This window comes from Gobio gobio, assembly GCF_949357685.1.
Source record: "Gobio gobio genome assembly, chromosome: 15".
Classification (NCBI taxonomy): Eukaryota; Metazoa; Chordata; class Actinopteri; order Cypriniformes; family Gobionidae; genus Gobio; species Gobio gobio.
Window position 1 is genome coordinate 44,910,336 of NC_137108.1, and position 19,448 is coordinate 44,929,783.

Genomic DNA, 19,448 nt, shown 5'->3' on the forward strand with positions numbered 1-19,448 from the left:
CCATTAATTCGAATCGAACAAAAGGCAAATAGAAAATATTCACATCTCTTGAATTAATAACTTTAGCTTTTATAAGCATTAATCTATCAATTTATACAGTGAAAACTATGCAGTGTTATTTTACATTTCATTACTGTATTAGATTTCTTTGCAGGTTTGTTCTTTACTGTAATATTAATGTTAGCAGACCTTCCGAATGCCTGCACACTGGTCCATTTACAAATAGATGTTTTATATTTTGTTCAAACTTTGCGGTTTCTTTTGCTATAGATATTTTACTTTTCAGATTATAAAGCCATGTTAATTATGTTCTTAATTATGTTTTTTTTTTATAAAAAAAAAAAAAAAAAAAGTATAATAAAAAAGAACCGGTAAGAATACTGTTAAAGTACCGGATCGATAAGCAGTATCGGTAAGAGTAGTAATACCATTAAAACCTTAACGATACAGATCCCTATTAGTAATACAGTGGAAATTAGTAGATTTGGTTAGCATGTTGATTTACGGTGTGCGCCCCTAAAATTTCTGGTTGTGCCCCTAAAATTTTCAGTTGGGGGCCACTGTGCTCCTAGTGAAAAAAGTTAGTCTGGAGCCCTGAATTTTCTTTTCTTGTTTAAAACTGTGAAAAATCTTTAGTATGTTTGTCTTTATACTCACTTATGAACTTGATCTCAATGGCAGGTGCTGGTGAATATGTGTCATTATTTTTGACAGACAGAGCAAAACTTAATGAGTTCCTGTAATTGATATTTCTTTGCTGAGATCATGTGTCAACGGTTTTGTCATTTCTCTGGTGAATTAATGAAATTGCTGTGAAAGTGGATGTAATTTCATTATTGAATGCAATCTGATGCCACACACTGTTGGAGGCAATTACCCATCACATTGAAAAGGAATGTTAAACGCATGTTTACCTTAATGTCTCTTAAAAGTTTTACCCTCCTAAAAGTAATAATTTCAGAGAGCTTCCATTCTCATACAGTAATGCTGGGGGAAAATTGTTATCGTGGTGTCACATGTATAAGTATTTTTTTGCACTGCCTTTATTTTTTACAGTAAGTCTTAATAAAATAGGCTTCAGTTTCTTAGTGCAAAATATATTGTCTTTCTTTTGTCCTTCCTTTCTCGTTCTCTAAAGAATCGCAAACGGCTCTGATTGGTCTATTCTTCTAAGCGCTGAGAAACGTAACAGACACCAGGTGGTAACGCCTGTAATTTACAACTGGAAAATGATACAATGAAACTGTATTAGTTATTTAGAAGCTACGGAAACTTAAAATATATTATCACGAGTCATCCAGAACGACCTCAATTGCGCATTTACAGTCCCTTTTTCGAGATAATTGCCATTCTACCCAACCAACCGTTCTTCCTACGTTCGCAGTGCGCTCGTGCAGTAGCGCGCATGACGTCATCGCCCCTTCTGCAAGGACGCGCACCCAAAAGCACGCAGTGATACACATAGCGTTTTATTTTCTTGTTACAGAATGTCTTAAACATCTGACCCAAAAGCATAAGGTGAGTCTCACACTAATTCAATTCATTACTATGTCTGTTATTATAAGGAGATGGTTCCTACATTTACTGTAGCTTGTTGCATAATGACAGAATAATATAGTAGCTGTTTGTTTTGGTGCGGCAGAGAATTAAATCCGGATGTGAAAATCACATGCAGGATGAATATTGTGTGTACTATATCTCAGATATTGTTAATTAGGTTTATTAACAGAGATAGTATGAATGCACGTAACAGATAAAGAGGCCTGTGTTTGTGGTGCATTGATGAAACATGAATGCTTTTTTCCCCAATAACACAATGACCAGTTGTCTTCTATAAAACATGTTAAACTTATAAACATGTAACATCATCAGTTGTGATGAAATTATTTTCATTTTTATTTCAGATAATTGATAAATAAACATGGAGAAAGGGAACCAGTGAGTATGCATTATTTTGCAGAGATCATGGTTGTAGACTCAAACCAAAGAGATGCTTTCATAATTGTTTTGTCGTGTCTTTGCAGAGGTTATTCTCATTTTGATCACTTTCTCCAAAGTCAAGAATCATCTGTGGTGAACAAGTTCCAGCAGAAATACTGGAAAACCAAACAAACACTGATCAAAGTCACCGGAAAGAAGGAGGACGAGCATGTCGTTGCTTCCGATGCCGACCTGGATGGTAAACTGGAGGTGAGGAATGGACAGAATGCAGAGTTTTCTCTGAATCTGAGCCAATCAAAAGGTCATGTGATGGATTTGGTTTGGCATGCTTCCCCTCAGGTGTTTCATTCAGTGCAGAGAACGTGCATGGAGCTCCTTAAGGTGATTGAACAGTATCAAAGGAGAATCAGCCGTAAGTAGACCTCAAATTCACACATTTATTAATATTCATATCCTTGATCCCTTGTGGAAAAGAAGTACTCTTAATTGTATTGAATGCGCACTTGTAGGGAACTTCTAATTGTAAAAGTATATTTAGAAAAACTAGCAGGTAATATTATAGCAATGGAGTTCACTCTTGCCCTGTCCTAATACCCACACTTGTGGTATTTGCACTTGACCACTTGTCTACAACGTATTTCCTGTATTTGGTCCAAGTGTTCAAGTAGGTGTGAAGACTGCAGTTTGTATAGAACTTTTGATTACCCAATGGGGGGACACGTAAAGTGTTGCAAAAAATGCAAGTGCGTACAGAGCTTTTTTTTTTTTTTTTTAATACTTTGCATTTTAAAATGAATGTCTGTTCAGTAGTCGCTATGTAACTAACAGAAGACACTTTTGTAAAATAACGGGGTTATTAATAATTAATATAATAAAAATAATATAATTAATAATTAAGTGATAAAAAAGCAGTTGCATAGAATACACATAACCTACTCATCTTTGCACCAATAAAATGTGCAACACTTCATGTTTTACTACCAAATTATATGTAGTATCAAATTTATTTAATAATAGTGGAACGTTTTCCTCGACATCTTACGATTTCGGGGGGCACGCGAGTTCCCGAACATAATGCGTGATGGGATACACTTAGTTACGAAGTGTGAGATTCGAGTGTGCGTTTAGTGTGCATTAAAGGCACAATATGTAAGATTTTTGGATTCAAATATCCCAAAACCACTAGAACAGTGTTATATATTTTGTTGACTTGTGTACTTACATTATCCCAAATGTTTCCAAGAATTTTTAAATCCAGAGACCACCTATCAATTACATCATACTCGCATTACCCTTGATTTTGTAGAAAAGATATTTAGTTGAAACCATGGCAAAGAACAAAGATGCTTTAATATATTATATGTTTTATTAGACAAGGGAACAACTGTTTGGAGACATTTATAGACAGAAAACAAATTATTATACAGTAATGCAGCATTTTCTCCAACATACAATATGTTTTAAAATGAATTGCATGCCATTTAGCAACACAAGCCATCCAGAATTTATTAATATGATATTCTAATATCGATCAAGCTTACTTCAGTGTGCAACAAGTGTCTCATAGTGGCCGCGGTGTGAACTTTCAGCACACTCAAATGTATCTAATATGATAAAACAGCGCTGCGTTACCCCACATTCGCTTGACCAGAAGAAGCGGAAGCGGCGACTGTGGCATAATAAAAGCTCCACTGCTGTCCAGTCGTGTGTGTACGCTCTTCTCTCATCAGGAATCGTTCTAGCGACCTTGTTCAGCGCCACAACACTCGGTCCTGCTCTGCTTCATACTACAGTAACGTTATTAATCTCCTCCATGAACATGATTTCTGCTCGAGTCCCATCCCGATTCTTTTTCACCGGCTGAGGCCCTGTCCACACGAACACAGGGATTTTCAAAACCGCAACTTTTTCTACGCGGTTTGGCTGTTCTTCCACACGCAAACGCAGCATCCGGTTACTGAAACCAGACTCGTTTGAAAACAACGGTCAGGGTGAAGATTTTTAGAAACTCCGGGTACAGCGTTGTCGAGTAGACGGTGAAACCTGAGATTTCAGCTTGTTAAGTCGAAGTGTGCGCCGTTCTCTCCTTTGTTTGACGTCAGATTGAGTGAGTGGAGTCTATGCAATGGCGGACGTAGCTTTTAATAACTCTGCTAACAGCGCTTATCATCACATACAGATACATGCACAGTTATCTCATTATGTTGCAGAACAGAGGCGCCAGAATGCAATAATACAACATAGTAAGGCAAGTGTGTGAAGCTTCAGTCCACTTGGGTCCTGCCCCTGCCCTGTGTACAGTTAGCTATCTGTCAGTCACTGAGTCCAAAGTAAACTTGCAGAAGGGTTTCACTGAGCCCATGGCATCCTTCAGTGCATCGGTGCCGTAGATGGGACCTATGTGGAAATCAGGCATTCAATCATAGCGCGGTTTTGCATTTTCATGTGGACAGAGATTTTTTTTTAAACCGTGCTTGTGTGGACGTGATTGTTTTTTTTTAAACGGAGGAGGGAAAACTCTTGTTATAAAAATACTTGTGTACATGTGGACTAGGCCTGAGGTGAAGACGACAACTCCCATGAATCCGCGCTCTATCTTGGCGTCATCAATCTACTTGAATTTTTTTTTTTGAATAGGCGACCTCTAGCGGTGAAAAACTACATAGTGTGCCTTTAAAGGGTTAGTTCACCCAAAAATGAAAATTCTGTCAGTAATTACTTACCCTCATGTCGTTCGACACTCGTCAGACCTCCGTTCATCTTCGGAACAGAAATGAAGATGTTTTAGTTGAAATCTGATGGCTTGCTGATTCATAACGCTTCGAAGCTTCATGATGCCGTGTTTTGAAATCGTCATCACTATGTAAGTCGTTATTTAGGGTTTTTTTGCGCTCAAAAACTATTATCGCCGATTCATAGTTATTTTAGAACCACTGTAGTGAGATGGACTTTGTAACGACGTCTTTAGTACCTTTTAAGGGTCTTGATAGTGAACCGTGCCATTGAGCCAATGGAGGCCTTTCAGAGGCATCAGATTTCAACTAAAATATCTTCTTTTCTGTTCCGAAGATGAACGGAGGTCTTACGGGTGTCCAACGACATGAGGGTAAGTAATTAATGACAGAATTTTCATTTTTGGGTGAACTAACCCTTTAAGGGCACCACGTTTTGCCATTTTCAAGTGACCAAGACCGTTAGTGTGGATATTTGGACAGGGCATCTCATGAATATGTTTCTTAACACACTTAAGTACACGTTTAAAGTGCACTTTGTAATAAGGTCAAATTAAAGGTTGTACTTTATTTTAACCCATTGTTTTAATAATCTTTTGTTTTTTAAAATTTATTTTACTTAACAATTATTTTGTTGACTAAAATACTGCAGCATGTGCAAAGTTCTTGATTATATTTTTAACTAGTGTCATTTGATAGTACATTTAAAGTGAACTCATTTTAAATGTACTAAATTGCATCATTACAGTAATATCATCAATTTAAGTTTGCATTTAATATAATCTAAAAAAAATTCAGATCATTGTAATCAACATGCATTTAATTACTCACCATCTGTCACAGAGTCAGTCACACAGCCCCAATCATCACATAATCACCAGGACCCGCCCACTCGTTCACATTCACCAGAACACTGACTCGCTACACCTGCACCTCATCAGAGACTCACTATATATGCACCCAGTCACCGTTCACTTTTCTCATCTCAGTACATGCTGATTCTGGTTACTGATCTTCACTCATTGAGTTCTCCATCACCTGCAAGATACCACACTCTGAGTCTGCACCAGCTAAGTCACCATTACCCTTCTACAAGTCACCATTTACTTCCGTTGCGTGGGGTCATGCTACTTCAACCCCACTCTACACTTAATAAAGAACACTTATACTTACTTGCTTGTCTGTGCCCTTCTGTTCCGTGACACCCTCATGTCATTCCAAACCTGGAAGACTTTTGTTCATCGTCACACAAAAGAAGATCCTTTTTAATGAAATCTGATTCTTTCTGTCCCTCCATTGACAGCTATGCAACCTCCACTTTGACGCTTCAAAAAGTTCATAAAGAATGTAAAAATAAACTATATGAATTGAGTGGTTTAGACCAAATTTTCTGAGGAGACACGCTCACTTTATATGATGAACAGTTTAAATTTAGGCTATTTTGAAGTGTATTTCCTTAATGACTACTCTTTTCTATGTTAAAGTGTACTTCTGTTTCACAAGGGTCAACTGTTTGCTGTGCCGTTCATATGTTTAACTTAAAGGTGGATTTTTATCCATAATTTAGTATTCAAAGAAAACTATTAGTAAGTGTGGCTAAATTCTGATGCTCTTTTCAGTTCTGTCTGAGGAGGAGAATGAATTGGGTCGGTTCCTGCGTTCGCAGGGCTCTCAAGACAAGAGTCGTGCTGGAAAGATCATGCAAGCTACTGGGAAAGCGCTCTGCTTCTCTTCACAGCAAAGGTCTCTTCTTGGTTACATGTTTTTGCCGAAATAACTTAAAAGATGTATGATATTCCATTGTGTAAGCAAAGTAAACAGTGATTACAAGGTGTTTGGTTTCATTTGTCTTTTAATTTTTCACTGATAGCCCAAATTTTGCCTTGTTTTAGCCTAGATGTCTGGGCTGTGTTTGGACGGCTATTAGACGTCTTTAAACGCAAAATTGCTTCCTGGGTGGTTGCTGATTTGCTCTGGTCACCAGCATGTGAAGCGGGAATGCTGGTAGATCAGCTACACAAGCTCAGTTTTGCTTGAGAACAGACTACGCTGGTCCACTATAACCAGCATAAACCAGCCTGGAATTGATTGAAGATTCTATATCATCTTCTGTCTGTCAAATGTGATCGGTTTGTGAATTCTTCTCATTCATTGGTTTCTCACTGCAGATTGGCGCTGCGAGGTCCGCTGGGTCGCCTGTTCCAGGAGGTGGAGACCTTCCGTTACCGAGCAATCTCAGATACGTGGCTGACGGTGAACAGGATGGAACAGTCACGGACAGAGTACAGAGGAGCGCTTCTCTGGATGAAGGACGTTTCTCAGGAGCTCGACCCGGACACACACAAGCAGATGGAGAAGTTCCGTAAGGTCAGTCTCTCCCAGCTGTCCCACACAATTTGGCTATTTTGAAAAAGCAATTGTGGGGAAAAATTACAGAGCCGTGGGTTTAGTTTTTTTGGGCTATACTTTAATAGTGTAATGCGGCTGCCAAAAAGTTTATCTGTAGGCAACTAAAGAAATGGGAGACTTTTACTAATGTGTATTCTTGGAATGAATACCTAGTAACCTAAGGACCACTGAAAGAGCAGGGAGAGATAATATGGAGGCATGTTTGATGTCACGCCACAAACTAGAGATTACGTGAGTTGCGCCCACACCAGGAATTTTAAGGCAGGTTAATGGACTACTTGCACTGAGCTTCATGACGCACTTCCATTTTGAAAAAGTACATCTCACTTATTTCTGGTTATGTATATTTTCAATGTACTGTAGTCGTTGAGTTTAATAAACGGCACCTAAAATGTGTGTCTGCAAGAGGATTGAAAAATCCTGACATTTTCAGAGACTGGAGAAGAGATATTCTGATGATTACTATGTACAGAATTTTCCAAACTCAACGAAACATGAAGTTTTAATCCAACCAAGCCGATCTGAGAAAGCAGCGTATGATTATTTCCCCACTGGATTTCAGTGTTCATCTAAACTAGTGGCCGCGATGCTGAAGTGTGACACCTGATGAATACGAACCTTTATTTCAACTGTCAATCATTTTACTGTATGTCATTTAAATGTTTCTGCCCAAAATGCATAATTAATATTCAAAGTAGGTCTACTTGACTGTCATTCTCCTCTACTGTGTGCGTTACTGTTTAAGATGAATTAAATATTTAACATTGTTCGATTTATTTAAGGCACGTATCGAGCATTCAATCATTCAACTATTTTAAAAGACTGGAATAAAAGCACAGCGCAAACAAGCAATCATTTTTTATTAGTCAAATTCATTTAAAAATGTAAACTCAACAGGTATGAAATATGATTAGGAAGATAAGAACACTGTTAATGAAAGACGAGCACTGGACTGCTGCAGGATAGTGGGGAAATATATTCATTTATTATTCGGAATGCACTGAAAATATATTTATAGGAACATTTCAGAAGGCTCAAGATAATTCATGTAATGCAGAGAACATGATTTCTGAGAATCTGCATTCTCATGTATGTAGGTGCACTGAAAGCTGTTACCGCAAACTCCTGAGATGTAATAAGTTGAATGTGGAAGTAGTTGTGCAAGTAGTCCATTGAGTTTGGCATTATACAAGGATAATTGCACATTAATGCTTGCAATATTTCTGAGATCAGAAAAACCATGTGTTAAAAGGATTGGGGAAGTGAAAGGACAATAAGTGTTTTAAGGCAAAGCTAGATTTCTTTATTCAAAAAGATTATGAATGGGCATGTCCACATCACATTGTGTTATTTATATTTATAGCTCACATTTTAAGTCATCATGCAAAGTGCTGAAAATTAAAATCTAGTTTTCTAGCTAGTTTTCATTCCTTTTGTCGAGTTTTGATGCGGCTTTAGGCTGGAAATGTTTCTGTCACCTGAGAGCCCTGCAGTGACTGCAGTGAAACTTTTCACCAGCAGAAGGAGTAACGTCTTCTAATCATTCTCATCTGCAGTGTGAAGAGAGGGACTGCATCCAAAATCACATACGTCCCTACTATATAGTAGGTGAAAAACAGTACGTGACAAAAGTAGTATGTCCAAATTCACAGTACTCATAAAAGAGTAGGCAAAAAGTAACCGGATGACCTATTACTCCCGGCGAGATTCTGAAGTGCGCATACGATGGACACTTTACTATCCCATTGAGGACACCACAGGAGAGGATCTGTGAATGGCAGTGCAGCGACGCAACTGACGCTGGTAATAATGTGACAACATGACAGGCCAGATTGCATTTACGTTTTACTTTATCATCAACTTCTGCGTCAGAACAACGCATCAACAAAACTCTCATGAACCCACTCCCTCTTCTTAAAGGGGACGTGTCAAATATGCATGTGTGTGTGGGTGATGTGTGAATTATGGATCAGTGATGTGTGGGTTGATTGTATCTGCCCTACACCACACATTCATACCATAGGGAACATACTCTTTTTAGCGTTCGCAAAGTAAGCACTTATTCAAAATAAGTACCTACTCAAGAGAGTATGCAATTTCAGACACAGCCAGTGTGATGGGAGAAACTACTGCTGTGTTTGAAATCGCCCCCTATACCCTCATTCACTATTCCCACATTACTCCACTAATATAGTACACTTGGAGGAGTGAATTCGGACACTGAGTGCACCAGAAGGGCTGCTGCTTTTGCTAAGTTTCTGCTTGCTGTTTAATATTTGAAACGTAGCAAACTGGCAGCTCTCAAACGTAGCACTCTGCCATTGAACCTAACATATATAAACTGTAATTAAACAATTTAATAATAAATTAAAAATGAAGTTATAGCTGTATGATATTGCGCTGGACCAATGCGGTTTGGAAGATGGATGGATGATTGATTCAGCTGCGGGCGCCATCTTCTGGTCAGACGCGGGAATTCAGTCAGCGCTCGACTCTCACAGTGCATTATGGGTATTCTCTAGCCGTTGAGCGTGCACCAGTTGTACACTTTTTATTGCGGTGCATTGTGGGATTGAATGAGTGCACTCAATAAGGTCCACTGTTTTCGGACACCACTACAAATGGCTGTCCCCTTAAGATAGTGCCCTATTTAAAGGGATAGGGTGCGATTTCGGACACAGCCATCGTTTTTCAAAGCTTTGAATCAGTTGAACCAATTGCTTTGTAAAATGATTCACTCTAAACATCTCAAGCTGGTCAAAACCATGTAAGTGCAATGAAAACTCAGCCCAAACATGGATAAAGAAACTGTTTACAACCCAATTACTAATGTTTTCATGAAAGTGTAATCTATTAAATGGAATCTACAAATAATTAAATATGACGGTTCTGTAAAATGTATGTTTTATTAATTTGTAGTCCTTGTTTTGTGTGCGTTTAAGCAGGGCGTTTGCAAACTAGGTAAATTAGAAGCAATTAAGTATCATTCTCCTTTTTGTGTTATATAAGCATACGTATTAAAAGTCATTAAATGAATTAAAAATGAACCTACGTTCTAAAACTGACCTGAGATCAGTTAAAAACCATTAGACGCTTCATGGGTTCACCAGATCAATATCTAGCGGTTGTTTTTTGATGGACAGCAGCTTCATCTCTTTATATCCCTCAGGTTCAAACACAGGTGCGTCACACCAAGACGAGTTTTGACAAGCTGAAGAATGATGTGTGTCAGAAGGTTGATCTGCTCGGAGCCAGTCGCTGTAATCTGCTCTCACACGTCCTGACAACCTATCAGGTGCTGCTTCTTATAGCTTTATTATTTACTATTATTATTATTTTACCTGAGCTGTGAGCATTGTACATGTGATGTGTGTGCAACTATATATATCTATACAATAATATGAAACTGTAATGCAGCAGGGATATTTTATTTTAAATTTGATGTGAAAATGAATGCAATCATAAGTCATTAAGCCATGAATTAGTTATTTTATTATTACTTTGTATTTTTATATTTCTATTATTATTATTATTATTATTTGATCTAAATTAATTGTTGATAAAGGCAGTTATCTCTTACAATTTAGCAAGTCTTAGAGAGTCGTGGCATAGAGATACATATTTGTCTTTCCTGTGCTTCAGACCACATTGCTACATTTCTGGGAGAAAACCTCTCACACTATGGCTGCTATTCATGAGAGCTTCAAAGGCTGCCAGACACATGAGGCTTCAGCACTGGGGGTGAGCGCTTTCATGGAGATGTTTTATAGTAATATTTTGGGGATGGATGTGTATATCGTGGAAGCTTATTTCCGGCATGGAATAAAACTGCTTATACCACAGGGCTGTTGAATGCTTGAATCTGATTGGTTGACGGACGTTCTAAGGTGTGCAATTATTTTCAGTGAACGCACGGCTAAAGTAGTTCTAGGCAGGTCTTGACCGCATTATAGTTCTATATCACCAAAATAACCAAAACCCACAACGACACTGACCAAGCAAATAAATATAGTAAACAACAGGATAAAAACGACAAATTATGCCTATTACAGCATGCATATATATAAGCTCCTTCAATATCATCAGTAGCTATCGCGTTTCTCCAGAGCTAATTACCCTCCTCCATCCCCAGCTCCCCCTCTCGTCCAGTCAGGATTTGGCATTCTGATTCCCCCTGAATAAGACTAAATTCACGAATTAGGTTGTACATTGTAATATTGACGTTAATGATATCTGCAATACATTGTTGGTTCAGTTCTGTTTACCCTGAGGGGGTTTATCACTGCTCGCCCTACTCTTATTCATGCTGGGCTGCATGGATGCGCAGGGAGTTCTTGCCCAGAACAGAACTATACCGCCAATCTAAACTATGATTTTGATGATAGTGGTTCTGACAGAAATGATGTTTTATTATGTATGGAAAGCACATACTCTCTCCCACTCAAACACATAAAGTACAGTGGTAAGTGATTTTATCAGTAATTTATTTTAACAACTTAAAAGCTACATGACATTTCTTCTGGCGATGTAATAACGGCACTGTTCTTGAAGCAGATAAACTTACAGTAAAGACGCTGCTCTCTCTCTCTCTCACACTCTCTCTCTCACACTCTCTCTCTCACACTCTCTCTCTCTCACACTCTCTCTCTCACTCTCTCTCTCTCTCTCTCTCTCTCTCTCTCTCTCTCTCTCTCTCTCTCTCTCTCTCTCTCTGCACTATCAGTGGCTCAAGCCTCCATTACTAGTTCTAAAATGACGTTTTGGAATTGTCAACAGAGGTTTGGGTTTATAAAGTTAGTCCTACACACAAGCGTATTAAGGATCAAATTTGATAAGCGTATACAAAACATTTTTTGAGGTGTGGTAACCGTAGTATAAGCGGAATAATTGACTCCGGGCCGTTGAATTATTGAAAATTATTGTAACAACTCGGGTGTGCATTATTTTTCTAATACAACAGCCTGTTGTCAATTATTCCTTACTTAAAAAATAATTGCGACTTTTTATCTCACAATTCTGACTTATTTTCTTAGAATTGTGAGATATAAACCCGTAATTGCGCGTAAGTCCAATTCTGAGGGAAAAAAGACTTAATGAGTTTATATCTCACAATTCTGAGAAAACAAGCAATTTGCGCAATGTAAACTTGCAATTGCGAGAAACCAAATCTGATTTGATAAAGTCGCAATTACCTTTTTTATTTTTTATTCTGTGGCAGAAACAAACTTCCACAGAATATAGTCCTCATTTGGTGGCAAAACTATAAAATTAATTAGTTTTGTTTTCCATTGAGATTTGGGTGTTAGATTTGAACATTTTTATTTAGTTTTTTTAAGGAAGAGGATTGTATATGTACAGTATGTTTAGCAGGTGATTTTATATAAAGTATATTCTGGAAGAATTCATTTTAAAAGTTTGGGGTCGGTAAGATTCATGTTTGGAAAGAAATTAATACTTTAATTCAGCAAAGATGCATTCATTTGATTACATTGACAATAAAGACACTTTTTTTTTATTGTTACAAAATATTTATATTTCAAATATATGCGTTTATTTTTAATTTTTTTTACTTTTAATTTTTTTAAATAATCAAAAAATCCTAAAAAGAAAACAGTTTCCTCCCCAAAAAATGTTTGCTGTTTCCATAAAAATAAAGTATAATGATTTCTGAAGGATCATGTGATATTGGAGACTGGAATATGCTGAAAATGCATCATCTTGATATTGTCTCTATCAGTAGTAAAGGAATGTTCTCATACTATGTGGGGCAAGTTGTCACAATAGGAACCTATTGATTATTCATCCCAAAAATGGGCTTTTGCCTCAGATTTTTGATTGTTTTTAATTGCTGCATGAGTCACCAGATAGAATTGCAAAATGATTACTGTTTTATCGAATTGTATTACCTTAATCAAATACTCATCCAACTTCCATTGTTGAACAAACAGGCCGTGGTATTAAGATGCATGTCCAACAAATATGTTCATCTGTTGTGTCTGATACGCAGGGTTCAGATCAAGCTTCAAAGAAAAAGGTGAAGAAGAAAACGAAGGCAAAAGCAGAAGATGAGGAGACGAGTCAGAATACAGATGAAACGTAGGAGCTGTTCGGTCCTCATTTCCTTTAGTTGCGATATAAACCTCTAATCGTACGTCTCTTCTGTTTCAGGCTTATTTCAATTGAAGAAGAAACACTGAGCCGTAACGCCATACAAACAGGTAAAGCTTTCATGCATGCATTTATACATGAGTAACAATAACTAATGTTCATCCTTAAAGGAGACCTAATATTTGTCTTGATATTGTTTTGTGGTTCTACTAGAATAGGTTTTCATGCTTGATTTTTCTCATTTTTTACATTATTGCAGCACCTCTTTTCCCAGTCTGTCAGTCACGCTCTGTTTAGTTCCTGTCTCTGTGAAGCCCCTCCTTCAGAAAAGCACGATGCACTCTGATTGGTCAGTTGGATTGGACTGGACTGATCAGTGTGTTGTGATTGGTCAAGCACTTTGAGCGTGTTTGAGAAATGTCACGCCCCTTATCATAACCTAACTCAACCCTGCTGAAAACACACAGATTATGTAGACTACAATTGAGGCGTTTCAGGGAGTTCAGAAACAGTGCGCACTGATATAAAGAATAACTCCCTTTGGAGTGGACTTTGTGCTTTATACCTTTGCAGACCTTATTTATGCTCAAACGGCAACATTAAACACTAAATAAAGCTGAACATGTAAAAAAAGCCCATGATCAACAAGGACTTTTTCTCTCTCTCTGTACACTGCATATACAGGAATTGATGAGTGTTTCTCTGGCGGTCAGGAGAAGGATGGCTTGAGTTTGCTGGATGAGATTCTGGGCAGCAGTTCTCTGGAGGACAGGGGTTTCTCGCAGGAATGGCGTGAGGTGTTTGGGGAGGATGAACCGGCCGGCAGTAGCAGAGCAGAGACCCAGCCGTCTGAAGAGGAGCCTGCCTTCTTTCTGCCTTCCACACTACTCGACCAGAACATGAACGGCCTACAGTCCACTGTCTCAGGTGAACAGAGATATTTGGCAGAAAGTCGGCTTCATGTTACAGTTTATTGTGGACAAGAACAGACTCTTACTAAGATGTAATGTAACCGGTCGGTCCTTTAGGAACGGGTTCTTCTGAATTAGATGATACCATAATAATAGATCATCATGGAACTCTACCAATTTATGTTTTTGAAAGATGCTCACCAAGGCTGCGTTTATTTGATTAACAATACAGTAAAATATTATTTTAATATTTATAAAAATAATTACATTTAACCCTTTGGTGCTCTTCGGTCATTTCTGACCGGAAAATTTTCTGTTTTGAAATGTTAAAAATCACAGCTTCATCGGAATGATATGAAACTTGGTGACTTTTCTTGCATTAGGTATGTAAACACAAAAAAATTGGGGTCATGATTCGAGCATGCTAATTGGTTGGGGGGAAAAAAGTAGCGTTCATTGGAACCATATTTGGAATTTTTAAAAATCACAGCTTCATCAGAATGATATGAAACTTGGAAAATTTTCTAGCATCAGGTATGTTAACACACAAAAAAATTGAGGCAATGATTCAAGCATGCTAAGTGGTCGTAAAAAAAAAACTCCCACTTGTGCTCTTCGGTCAAAAATGACACCATAGGAAATGAATGGGAAATCTGCAAAAACACAAATTCACAGAAAAAATCTAAAATTTCTAACAAACAAAAAAATATCTAAAACTTTATAATAAGTAGTCTTTGAGATTTTTTAAATTTATGTTCAAATCCATCAAAAAAAATCATTAAATGTGTTCAAAAGAGAACTAGAGGATTCTCAAGCCTCTCCATACAGACCTCTAATGGTTACACACATGGTTGCATGATTTCTTAAATAATTCTAAAAGAGGGCGCTAATCTGCCTTCAAAAAAAATTTATTTTGAAGGCCTAGTCTCAATTTTAACCTGAAATACTGCAATGATTAAAATAAAAAAAATTAAAAATCACAAAAAATATAATATATATAATATAAATAAATAATGTATAATTTTCAATGGCAAAAATAGACCATAATTATTGCATAAATATTAAAAAATACCATCAAATCATCTCAAAATACAAAATTAAAAAGAAAAAATATTATTGAAGAAAAATAAATTGCATTGGTTTTACTGGGGTGGAGGAAGTTTAATTTTTAGGTGTCAGGTCACTTATGACCGGGAAGACGACCAATGCAACCCCTAAACAAAGAGCACCAGAGGGTTAAATGTAAAAAAATTATAAAATATTATTAATTTTATTAAAATAACTGTTTTCTATTTAATTATATTTTGAAATGTAATTTAAACTTAAAGGTGCAGTGTGTAAGTTTTAGTGGCATTTATTGGTGTGGTGGCAAATTGCAACCGCTCACCCCTCCCTTTCGAAGCACATAGAGAAGCTACGGTGGCCGACACAGGACAAAGATGTCGTCGTCTGAGACAGCAGAGAGTAGCTAGCGCTCTGTAGAGCAGTTTGTCTGTTTAGGGCTACTGTAGAAACATGAGGCGCAAAATGATTTCACTGTAAGGGGACCCGCGGTGTATGGGGATAGAAATGGCTCATTCTACGGTAATAAAAACATAACGGTTGATTATGTAAAGTCTTTATACACCAATGAAAACATAGTTATGTATATTATATTCGATCAATATATCCTCATGAATACTACACACTGAACCTTTAATTATCATTTTCATTGTAAATGTTGTGCTCCTTCATATTTTTGTAGAAACCATGGATTTCAGGATCCTTTGATGAGTAAAAAAGTCCAAAAGAAAAGCTCTGATTTGAAAAAGAAATATTTTGTAACATTATACATGTCTTTACTGTCATTTGTGATCCAATCAATGCATCCTTGCTGTATAAAAGTATACAAAAAAACTGTAGTATGCATCTACTGTAAATTTTCTTTAATATTTCCTGTATTCCAGGTTGGGCAACAGCCTTTCCACAGAATATCCCTGAAAGCTCATCTGTAGCGAGTCAAAACTCTTCCAAATCTGCAGTGAAAGGTAAATGATCAGAGCTTTTATAGTGTGCCAGACTCAATATTGGGAGTGTAGACATGCATTGATCCATTGTGATGCATTTATTTGAAACAGAATTTAATACTTGTTTACAATCATGTATATTGTGTTTATTTCTTATCCAAAATATAACCGATATATTTTCAGTTGCAAAAGTATGAATCACAATAACCCCTTAAAGGGACAATATGTAAGATTTTTGTATTAAAATATCCAAAAAACACTAGAACAGCGTTGTATATTTAGTTGACTTGTGTACTTGCACTATCCCAAATTATTCCAAGAATGTTTAAATCCAGAGAAAGCAATTTTAACCAGGACATGGACCATGTCTTTGCGTCGCCTATCAATGACATCATACCCGCGTTACCCTCGATTTACGGTTTAATTTGTAGAAACCATAGAAACACCAAAGACACTTTAATATATTATGTGTTTTATTAGACAAGGGAACAACTGTTTGGAGACATATATGGACAGAAAACTAAACACTGTCATATAGCTCAACACAGTTCGTCTCATTGTTTTCTTGATTTACCGCGAGTACCATGTTTTACCAAGCCTAATATCGATCTAGCTCACTGCAATGTGAACAAGTGTCTCATAGCAGCCACAGAGCGAACACACAGAGTAACGTTATAACATAACTTTCAACACACTCAAATGTATCTAATATGATAAAACTGTGCTGTGTTACCCCACATACGCATGAGTGGAAGAAGCAGAAGCCGCGACTGTGGCATAATAAAAGCTCCGAAATCCATTTGTCATTTAAGCTATGCCTTTGGTTTGCATAAGCGACCTCTAGTGGTGAAAAATTACATATTGTAACTTTTAAAAAATGTATAAATACATCAAATTGAGAGACATAATGTCAGAGCAAATATCTACACCTCTAACTTTAGGGTGTCTTTTTGTATTGTTATGCATCTTTTAAAAAATAAATGCATCACTTCTAATTTAGAAAAAAAAAAAATCTTCAATTACAGATACCTCAAAAGATCTCTCTGCTTGGTTCAATCTGTTTGCCGATCTGGATCCGCTATCAAACCCGGATGCAATCGGCCGGACCAATGAGGAAGATGAGCTACTGAAGGCTTGATCTGCCCTGTTACAGATGCACTTTATCGCTCGTGTCGCACAAACGGTAGTTTATGCAAGAGGCCTACAGATCTGGACAGATACTAACAGTGATTTCTTTATGCCATAGCAGATAACCTTAATTATTTAATGAAGACATATTTGCTGCCAAAGGAAATGAATAATAATCACTCTGGCCTTGATTCCTTTTTTATTGCTAGTATTGTCAAGGCAGTTTGATTTGCCATAACATTGTGGGTTTTCTTGTATTGCATAAATGTATAACATTTCTCAACATAATCAGCGACAGTAAGTAGTTTTTGTTTGTATATTGTGATATTGCATGTTTTTTTATCATTATTTATTGTAGATGTTCAGCCTTGATCAGTTAAAGTATTTTTTGCAGATGTTGCAAATTTCCTGGATAACGGTAGTTAAAGATGCGTTTTGTCTTACTTTAGTGCCGACAGCTAAAACTAATGCTGCATTTCAAAAGCCTTAAATATGAGAGGGGTTTAACACAGTCCTTAAATTCATTTATTTAATGAAAGTCATACTGTATATTATCTTATGGAAACTAGCTAATGTGAAAGCAGCTATTACAAAGTGTATATATTTTTAAGATGGTATGGTTATATAAGTTATAGAATGCAACTGTAACCATTCACTTTTTACAGTCTAGGTTCTGGAAGTTATTTTTCCTGGACCATTGGACAAAGTAGATCCTATGAAGTAAGCATTCATGTTCATGTTGATTAATTGTATTTGTGCCGAGTGTGTGTGTGTGTGTGTGTGTGCCTGAAACCTGGGTCCTATGTACACCAAAATATCCTCAAGCATTTTAAATATGATTACCTGGGTATTACCTTTCACTACAAGTTGCTAACCTGCAAACACGTAAGTGCAATAAAATGTAATAATGCATTTTTGTAAATGTGAATCCACATAACATCTAATACCCAGTGGGACCAAATGGCCTTACTGAAGTCAGTTATTATTATCAGTGCTTTCCTAGACAAAGAAAAATAAATGCATCATATTATATCAGTAACTGCTGCACCAAATAATGCCATATAATTTTCAATATTGTGCTGTATTATTGGGTTTATATTTCTACCATTAATATGTAAATGAATGGCATGTAATGAATTAATAAAAGATGTGTAATTTTAATCCAATAGTGCGGCTATACGTTTGTGTACTCTATATACACAAAAAAACAACTGGAAACTGATCTTTAAATATTTTGATTTTGATATTTTGTTAGAAGGTAAATTATTGCAGTAAATGATGGATCGGACGGATGGATAGGTAGAACGATGGATGGATGGATGGTTGGAAAGAGAACGATGGATGGATAGATAGATAGATAGAGAACAATAGCTGGATGGAGGGATGGTTGGAAAGAACAATGAATGGATGGATGGATGGATGGATGGATGGATGGATGGATGGATGGATGGATGGATGGATGGATGGATGGATGGATGGATGGATGGATGGATGGATGGATGGATGGATGGATGGATGGATGGATGGATGGATAGATAGATAGATAGATAGATAGATAGATAGATAGATAGATAGATAGATAGATAGATAGATAGATAGATAGATAGATAGATAGATAGATAGATAGATAGATAGATAGATAGATAGAAGGGATGCAACAATACAGTTAGTCCACGGTTTAATACATACCTTGGTTTTTAACCACGGTTTTCGGTTCGGTTCGGATGGCTTGTCACATACATTTTTTGTTATTCTATTCTTAGGCGACAGGAACAGCAAGAGGTTAAAGAGAAAAAAGAAATCGAGAAATGAATACAGGTTTGGAACAATATTAGAGTGAGTAAATAATGACATCATTTTAGAGGTGAACTGTCCCTTTAAGGACCGTGTGTTCACTATTACTGCGCTGCTGTCAATTTAAGACCTGCTTGCATCTAATATACAGACACGATTGCGATTTTACTTTCACTTTAGACATAACCGACTGTTTATGTTAACCTTGTGTGTATTTGACAGTATTAGCGCAGTAAGACGACTACTTAGTCCAGTAATCACGTGTTTGACAGGCTTTTAGTGCGCGCGCTCTGAAAAGCGCATGTTTAAAACCGCGCACGTGAATGAGCCGGCAAGGCTGTAAAACGCATGCAAACAATGAACTTTCGTGTTTGTGAATAACTATAGTGTTCCGTGAGTATAACGTTACCACTAACGTG

General features: G+C 37.0%; 1 protein-coding gene across 3 annotated transcripts; it reads left to right on the forward strand.

Moving 5' to 3' along the window:
• Positions 1–1,398: 1,398 nt before the first annotated feature.
• Positions 1,399–18,396, forward strand: ica1 (islet cell autoantigen 1). Of its 3 annotated transcripts, XM_079837885.1 has the most exons (14): positions 1,399–1,518; positions 1,905–1,938; positions 2,025–2,190; positions 2,281–2,353; positions 6,293–6,416; positions 6,842–7,040; positions 10,252–10,377; positions 10,725–10,823; positions 13,090–13,178; positions 13,251–13,300; positions 13,875–14,117; positions 16,048–16,128; positions 17,133–17,290; positions 17,901–17,981. In XM_079837885.1, the coding sequence occupies exons 2-13, from the start codon at positions 1,922–1,924 to the stop codon at positions 17,243–17,245; spliced, it is 1,380 nt and encodes a 459-aa protein (XP_079694011.1). In that variant the 5' UTR covers positions 1,399–1,518; positions 1,905–1,921; the 3' UTR covers positions 17,246–17,290; positions 17,901–17,981. The 3 variants fall into 3 exon arrangements, with proteins under 3 accessions (XP_079694011.1, XP_079694010.1, XP_079694012.1); XM_079837884.1 differs by having other exon boundaries at positions 17,133–18,396; XM_079837886.1 differs by having other exon boundaries at positions 1,410–1,518; positions 2,058–2,190; positions 17,133–18,396.
• Positions 18,397–19,448: the final 1,052 nt, after the last annotated feature.